The sequence below is a fragment of the Lycium ferocissimum genome, chromosome 6, assembly GCF_029784015.1.
Source record: "Lycium ferocissimum isolate CSIRO_LF1 chromosome 6, AGI_CSIRO_Lferr_CH_V1, whole genome shotgun sequence".
Classification (NCBI taxonomy): domain Eukaryota; kingdom Viridiplantae; phylum Streptophyta; class Magnoliopsida; order Solanales; family Solanaceae; genus Lycium; species Lycium ferocissimum.
The window spans coordinates 16,322,364-16,331,332 of record NC_081347.1 but is presented as its reverse complement, the minus strand read 5'-3'; the positions used below and the strand labels follow the sequence as shown (position 1 = coordinate 16,331,332).

Below are 8,969 nucleotides of genomic sequence, written 5' to 3'. Positions count from 1 at the left end.
TACTTATCAACTCAATTTAATGGGTTATGTGATGAAAAGGGAATAGTTCATCAGTTGACTATCCCAAATACTCCACAACAAAATGGTGCTCTGGAGAGAAGAAATAGAATGCTCCTAGAAATGGTTGTCAATGATGGCACAAGCCAACCTCCCAATTAACTTTTGGGATGATACTTTGCTTACTGCCACCTATGTACTTAACCGCGTGCCTACAAAATTAGTTGCAACCATTCCATATGAGTTATGGACTGGAAGGCATCCTGACCTGAGTGTATTAAGACCTTGGGATTGTGCTGCACATACACATGATTCCTCTCACAAATATGGAAAATTGGGCTCGAGAGGACAGAAAAGTATCTTTATAAGGTACTCTAAAACCTTAAAGGGTTATGGTTTATAGGTTAGCAAAACAGTGGGAGTGTAACTGAATTTGAATCACAAGATGTCACATTCTTAGAGAATGAGTTTCCTAAGAAGGGAGAGGTAGGTCAAGACCTATCATTGTTTGAGGGATCAACACGTACAAGGATCTCTTTATTCGAGTGGGAATATTTTAGCAGATGATGAATTATTTTCTCATCAGCAACCTCTTCCACCATCAGGTGCGAATGAAAGTAATCCTTCTACACTTAATGAAAGTGACTAAATGGATCTTGTTCCAAGTGAGAGCGAGATGGTCACCGATCTTGTTTCAAGTGGGAGCAGGTTGAGTGTTCTTGATCAGAGTGGGAGCAATTTTAATCCAACAGGGAACAATGATGAATCACAAACTGGATGTGGTTCTCGTAAAAAGACTCCCCGCCAACGATTTGACATTGAAGGCGGTGAATTATTTATGATGCTCCTGCAAGATGAAAATGAATCTAAAAATGTTAAAGAGGCTCTCTCATGCCCTTCTAAGCACAAATGGACAAAAGCAATGGAAGATGAGTTGGAGTCTATGAGAGTCAACAAAGTTTAGAAACTAGTTGACCTCCCTCAGGGACGCAAAACTATTAGGAGAAAATGGGTTGTCAAAATAAAGCTCAAGGCTGATGCCACAGTTGAAACATATAAGGCTCGACTGGTGGCAAAAGGGTATACACAGCAGAAAGGAATAGACTATGACTAGACTTTCTCGCCTACTGTTAGGTTTACCTCTGTTCGTCACGTTCTAGATATAGTGGCAAGCTTGGATCTTGAGTTACATCAAATGAATGTAAAGACTGCTTTTCTCAATGGAGAATTAGATGAAGAAATTTCTATGGAACAACTTGAATGTTTCATTGAAAAGGGCCAAGGACAAAAGGTTTGTAGACTTTTGAAGTCTATTTATGGCCTTAAACAATCTTCAAAAAAAAGTCAGTGGCATATACGTTTTCAGAATGTGTTCGTACCCAATGATTTTATCATGATGGATGAAGACCATTATGTTTATACCAAAAGATCAAGAAACAAGTTTGTGATTTTAACATTGTATGTAGATAACATAATTATAGCTGGAAATGATAAGGAGTTCATTACTGAGATAAAGTCATGGTTATCATCCCAATTTGAGATGAAAAATATGGGTCAAGCTGCATATATTCTTGGAGTTAAGATTTCAATAGATCGTCCAAACAAATTGTTGTATCTCTCCTAAGAGAATTACATTAGAAAAGTTCTTGAACGATTCAATATGCAAAATAGTAGCCCTGTTGATACTCCTATCAGTAAAAGCCATGCCTTGGGTAGTCAAATATGTCCTAAGACTCCTAAAGAGAAAGAAAAAATGAGTCGAGTTCCTTATAGGAGTGCAGTTGGAGGTCTAATGTATGCTATGATGTGTACTAGACTTGATAGCTATCAAGCAGTTGGCTTGGTAAGTAGATATCAAACCAACCCAGGTTTAGCACATTGGCAAGCAGTAAAGAGAATCATGAGATATCTGAAGGGAATTGCTGATTATGCACTTTGTTACCAAGGCAACAAAGATCTGCGATTAGTTGGATACAATGATGCTGATCATGGAGGAGATCTAGACGAGAGGAAGTCTACCTCAGGATATGTTTTCTTACTCAGTGATGGCGCTATATCATGGAGTAGTGAGAAACAATCATGTATATCACTATCTACTATGGAAGCAGAATATGTGGCTCATGCATCAACAGCACAAGAAGCTGTTTGGTTGAAAAGGTTTTTGGAACACTTGTTGGATATCGCAGAAGCTGCTGAACCAGCGTTAGTCTATTGTGACAAAGGATGCTGCAATTTCCTCTACCAAGGATCCTAAGTTTCATTGCAAAACCAAACACATAGATATCAAATATAACTATGAGAGATATATGGTTAGGTGCAAGGTAGTGAACGTGAAGTATGTGTCTACAAAAGATATGTTAGCAGATCCATTGACCAAGCTTGTGTCTAAAGATGCATTTGTGAGACATACCAGGTCTCAAGGCTTGCGTAGATTCTAAGATACTTCATTTTGTTGTTTTATTTCCCCATGTTCACAAGACTGATGTTCTTTAATTATCAATAAAGTTTATTTACATACATACATATTTAATTGTTGAATGTTATGTGCATTCATTACTTATTTGTTTTTTTTTTTTTTTTTAAGTATGTCGCGTAGACAAGAGGTTGACCTTCTCACACAGGTAACCGCCTCTTTCTCTTCGTGATGAGATGAGACTAGATTTTAAGAAAAAATATCAAATGGATAATTTGAGAGCTATCAACTTAAAATCATGAACGTCGCATAAATAATGACATAAGGTCGTTAAGGTGAAAAACTTCACCTAGTCTACTTAGTGAGCCAGATGTGAGTTAAAAACGATATAATAGATCAAGGAACTCAAATTTAGATAATTATGGTGTCTAAATATCATCTATACAACATTCTTTACTAGATAAAGACATACGTTCCCTGGGAAAGAAGAAAATATTGTAGCATGTTTTTCATACTATGTGTGCTAATGTCGACCAATTGGGTTAACATAAGTCCATTCTTAACTTATTATTATGTGAGACCCAGAGCCTTTATGGTGGCTCAAGATTTGTACCCTTTGTGACTCGGATCAGATACTTGAGACTTAGTTTGATGTTAGCTATCTTAGTGTGCTTCCAAAAAACCATGCACACATATTCGGTCTGGCGGAGTATACCTAGAAAAGCAGTTAACCTAATGTTACGAGGATTATGATAAGAGGAAGATCATTGATGGAATCTCATTAATTTGTATTTAATGGTGGACCAATTACAACTTATGAGTTACAATTGTGAATACAAGAAATAATGATATATGAAATTTTGAGATTATATCAAAGGTGATTCATATGATCTGGAATACTGCATACTTTATGATCTACTTGCAGGTTTGCACTCGACAAGAGGCTATATACTCCTAAAAGATATATAGCAGTTAGCTCTCACAGTATGCTGGTCACACGGTCTACTTCCCTGTATAAATGATTGCGGAGATGAGTTGAGAACATGTTTCTCAAATTAGATGAGCACTTCCGTTATGTGTGAGTGGGAGATGTAGGAAATTTGGGTCCACCCATAAGGGGTGCTTAAGACCCATTAGGGTAATTAAACTTAGCCCTAATATTTCCTATATAATAACACTTACGGTGTAAAATAAAATATACTTCTGCAATATTTTTCTACTCTTCTCTTCTCTAAAATGTATTATTAGGGTTTAGACTGTGGTTTAGGGGGTTGCTCCAATATAACGTGACAACCACCATCGGCCAGTAATTCCAGCTGCTCTTCGACTTCCGCTTCCGCTACACGAAGAACACGTAAGTTCTCCTTTTATGATTTACGTGGTATCTAATTAGTTTAGATTAATGTGTTATATGTAATCCTACAAAACTCTTCTAAGCCGGGAATTCCACGGCCAAAATCAGATGGTAGATGACCTGAAAGCTTGTTTCCTTCCAGAGTTAGGATCTGCAATGTTGACATGTTGAAAATGCTTGCAGGTACAGAGCCAACAAAGTTATTTCGAGCTAATCCCAGCTTCTGTATTTCTCAAGATTACCTAGATCCTCTGGTATCTCTCCTATCAATTTGGGGGAAATATATAAGTACCAATTTGGTTGGAAGTTATGAAAAGGGAGGAAAGTTTCATTTTTCTTGTGAGCGAAATATCATTTTACCTTCCAAATGCTAAGCTCCAAGATATAATATTGTAAGTTCTGTTAAGTTGGCTAACTTCTTGGTACAGTTCCAATAAACTCATTGCCTAACAATGACAAGATTTTTATTTTTGTGCATTTTTCTAAGTTTGGTGGAATAACACCATCCAGGTAGTTGCTTGACATGTAAAGCCCCTCCATGTTAGGAAGATGATCACATATATCTTTTGGAAGCTTACCTGTAAGATCGTTATGGGTAAGAGCAATGATTTGCATTGTTGCAATGTTAAAGATTGGCAAGGAAATAGAACACGTAAGCTGGTTGCCTTCCAGGTTTAAAAACGTCAAGTAAAGAAGGTCGCCAATTTCAAGAGGGATTTTTCCTCGAAGAAAATTTCTTTGCATTCTCAACCCTTCCAGCTTTGTTAGATTAGAAAGGGAAGGTGGGATTTCTCCAGAAATTTGGTTCCTTGAGAGTTACACAAAGCGAAGGTTGAGTAACAAACTTAAAAATGATAGTATGACACCAGTTAAGTTATTTCTTGAGCAATCGAGCAATTTAACCTCTGCAAAGGAGCCAACTCTTAACTTCCCATGGAAAGTGTTGTTACTGATATCCAGGGAAACAAGAAAGGAGAGGTTTCCAAGGTGTGAGTAATGGTACCATGAAGTTGCATGCTAGAAATATTTAAACTTGTGACTCGACGGTGGTGAGCGCAGCAAGTAATGTGAATCCAGCTACAAATTAGGCTGGATGAAGACTAGTTGCTTGCTAAGATGTTGTTTGGATCAGAAGAAATGTTTTATTTTTCAAGGCAAGAAGAGTAACTTCATCAGTGTTAATGTTGGGTAAAGTAGCCAATGAAGTATTGGAATATTAAAGCAGAATGAAAACTGCAAGGGCAAAGAGATGATTGCTACTTTTTCCCATAAATATAACATGCAGGTATTTCTTGTTCCTAATTAAAACAAGATTGGATATGGAAAAGTATTGATCTTAGATTGTCTATTTAATGATATCAAATTTCATTGGATATCAATATACTGTTGTTAGTCTCTTAGGACTGCTTTCTGTTTATTAGTCAAAGTCAACTTACCCTTTAAACCTGGCACTAACTGATCTGTCTTTCTTTTATTTCATGGGTATTTCGGGGAAGGAGAGTGATTTGGAATAAATACTGTTGTTTCTAAGAGGGATAGAGGCTGGAAGCAAGGAGGATGGCAGTTTCTTACTGCTAATGGAAATAAACACTAACATCGTAAATAAAGAAAGATTTTGAGCAGTTAGTTTCTTACCACAGTTTAACAGCAGGATGAAAGCTGCCCATTCTTTTTATAATTTAAGTAGGTTTTTTGTTCACATGCATAATTCAAGGATGTAATGTAAGTTATATGTATAGTTTGGAAATGTTTTTGGCCAAAAACTCGAATTATCGAGGTAAGCAAGGACAGAAAAAACGAAAGATGGCATTGGCGACCCTATAGGCAACAAATCTCTTTTGCCTGCCTAAAACGTCAACCTGGATGACTTGGTCATTCTCTACTGTTGGCATTGTTGTCTCTTGGAAAAGCCCAAAATAGTCCCTTATATTCAGACTTAGACTCAAAAATCATCCATTGAATATGCATATTGAGCACTGATAGTCCCTATAGTATTTGATAGTGGTGTTGAATGAAACAGTAGGAAAACAAAGAAAACAAAAGGATACCACGTGGATGGGTCCAAATAGTTATGTTAGTTGTTAACAGATCATTTCATCTACTAGGACCAAAAGTACACCACTTTTGAGAATTAGAAGGAACTTTTGAGAATTATTAGGACTATTAGTGCTCTAATTTATATTTTAGGACCATTTTTGTCATGACCCAATTTTACTAAGTCGTGCAGGCACCTACCATTCCCCACCTCGATAGGCGAACCTTTCCTTAACTAGCATAAAACTAGAAATGCGGAACAACAATGTAAATAACTATAAATCTCAATATCATTTAAAAATGCATAAGTGCGGAAGACATTACAATCCCCAAAAAACTGGTCTGACACGTACAAGAGCAACTATAAGAATGTTTAATACACAAGTCCAAAAGTCAAATAAAAAGCTGTCTGAATGATGGAATATAAAGACAGGATAGATGAGCATCCAGGCAGCAACTCGTTAGATGCTCATCCTAGATACTCGAAAGCCAGGCCTAGGAACTCAGCCTCGAGAAGTAGGAGCGGAACCTGTCTCAAACCCTACACCCCAAAAAGAAGTGTAGCAAGGTAGCATCAGTACAAACAACATGTACCGAGTAGGCATCATAGGCCGACAACAGTTACTGAACATATATAAGGAAAGAGACTATAGAATAGACATACTCGCAATTAGATATAAGGCATAAACACATATCCAAGAATAACAGTTCAGGTATCGAAACATCCAAGAAGCCCTCAGTGAGTTATATCCAGATCAAGCCTATAGTGAAGCATCTAAACTGAGGTCCTGCCAAGTTTTCCACAATTTCTCAGAATAATCAAACACTAATACTACCTACAATATTATTCGAAACCTCAAATCTTATCCTAGGAGAAAGTCTCTACTCCTCGAATCCATCATTCCTCAAGTATATACTAATCAGGCCCAAGACGATCTCAAATCAGGAACAAAACAGGAATTTAATATTCACTAATACCACACAGTACAAATAATAATCACAACAAGAAATCAGGGGTATGAGTGGATGGAATATGAATGCAATGAATGCAATTCAATGAAATGATACACACATGCTTCGGGAGGACGATGTCCACTATCCGACAGTCATGACCGCTAAGTCCATGTACCGTCATTCGGCACACGCGACCTAGTAATGACTCATCCATCCGATACACACGTGCTTCGGGGGATGCCCGCCGTCCAATAGTCAGCGACCCCGTGGGAACAAGGCTAAGTCCGTGTATCGTGCTATTCCGTGTCACACAAAAGAATGACTCCTCCACTGAACTCCCCGCTAGCCACTCTGCATCACACAGCATAGAGATGGCTACACGATATCATAATGTCATAAGAATCATAATTACTTCCCTTCTTATTTATCACTATCGCACCAATATCAAGATCACAACATTATAGCATGGGTATGAAAATGTATATCATGTAATGACAATATCGAATGCAACATATTCATTTCAGTCGTGCCACACAAGTACACTTATCACAACAACAACATTAACAATATCATATCTTTCCTTACCCTTCCAATGATATCAACATATGATAAAATACGGTCTCCAACTTCAGGTGTCAACCACTAACCATCCGGTCCTAGAGTCATTCAATGTTCCATCTTCTCTTTTAACATCATCGGGACCCGATTATGGCTCAATATCAATAACATATGAAATGAAGATGCATACCATGCATGAAGTTATCATCAACAGTAAGTCATAAGTTAAGTTTCCATTCAACTAGTCTCCCATGATACATAGAATCCTCCAAATCATATATGAATTGTTAAGCATGATTCATAGAGTTTCTAACAGTCCACAAGCCCGAACACATAAAGACACAATATAAATAGAACGTAACAAGGCAACAAGCCACAATCAATCAGCAACCAACTTAGTAGAATTCCATCCTAACTCCAAACCTGAGGGCATACATGATGTCTCCGGCAATCACTAACTCTACATATACTTTACTAACTGAAGTCTAACCATAAGGTAAGTCGTAATCTACCTGGAAAGCCGAACAACAATCTTGAACCGTCAAACTTGAGCCTGGCCCTTCCTTTGTGCTTCAAAGTAATAGAAGTGTAGTAATATCCAAATACGGTATTAGAATCAAGAAGGACAACACCCATAAGCCTTACTTCTATTCAAGTCCCAAATCCAAACTCATGTAATGGGAAAACGAACCCTTAAGGATAAAATGGTCAACTCGAAGGCTAAATATGAAATTCATACTCTAGGTGATCAATTCCTATCAAACAATGGCTAGATTACCTCATGGATTAGGCTAATTGGGATTTTAGGTGAAACCTCCAAATTTGGGTATAAACCCTAACTTTCAATTTCACAAATTGGTCACTAATAATGGTAGATTCATGTTTATATAGCCACTACCCATCAATTCCATACTTAATAAAGCTTAATCCATCCATAAATCAAGGTTTGGTAACTAAAAACTCATTCAAGAAAGAAACCCAATGTAACACCTCAAAATTTTAACTTAAGCCTTGACCATGATCCCAGACTAAGAAAACCAGATACAGATTGTGAGAATTGAAAATTTCTCCTTTACGCCCCAGAATACGGACCGTAAATCAGTATACGACCCTATTTCAAGTCGTAAAGTGATACCCCAAATCACTGTGCATTTTGGAATTTGGCATGTAGAATTTTATATTGTTAAATACGGACTGTATTTTGAAATATGACCCGTAGGATCGTATTTAAGAAGGAAACTTAAAACGATGTTAATGTTTAGACATCTTTGAAATACGGTCTAGGTTTACGAGCTAGTATTTTTGGCCCATTTATTCAGCCCTTTTGAACCTAGAAATACCAGCCTTCGAGTTGTTTTATTTTGTTTTTCATAATTTCAAATACTAGAAATGAAGTATTCTTCTCCACAATCCAAAACAACAAGGTAAGTCATTCCAAACTCTTCCAAATCGGTTCTATCATATATCTTTCATAATCTAACCATGAAAACCATATTCTTAACATAGGGTTTTCAAGAAAACAATTAAAGAGCACATAAAGAAGAGCAAAACCTTGAAACTTTTTTTTCCCAAAACAGTTATTATTCAAGTTTGGGAGCAATTCCGGTATGTTAGCATACTATCTCATGGGAACATTGTTTAATCTCCTCCAAAAAATTT

General features: G+C 37.0%; 1 protein-coding gene across 1 annotated transcript; it reads left to right on the top strand.

The window, feature by feature from the left end:
* The first annotated feature begins 1,657 nt into the window (after window positions 1-1,657).
* Window positions 1,658-4,201, top strand: LOC132061165 (secreted RxLR effector protein 161-like). Its single transcript, XM_059454023.1, has 5 exons — window positions 1,658-2,199; window positions 2,312-2,410; window positions 3,336-3,394; window positions 3,948-4,018; window positions 4,193-4,201. The coding sequence occupies exons 1-5, from the start codon at window positions 1,658-1,660 to the stop codon at window positions 4,199-4,201; spliced, it is 780 nt and encodes a 259-aa protein (XP_059310006.1).
* The last annotated feature ends 4,768 nt before the right edge of the window (window positions 4,202-8,969 follow it).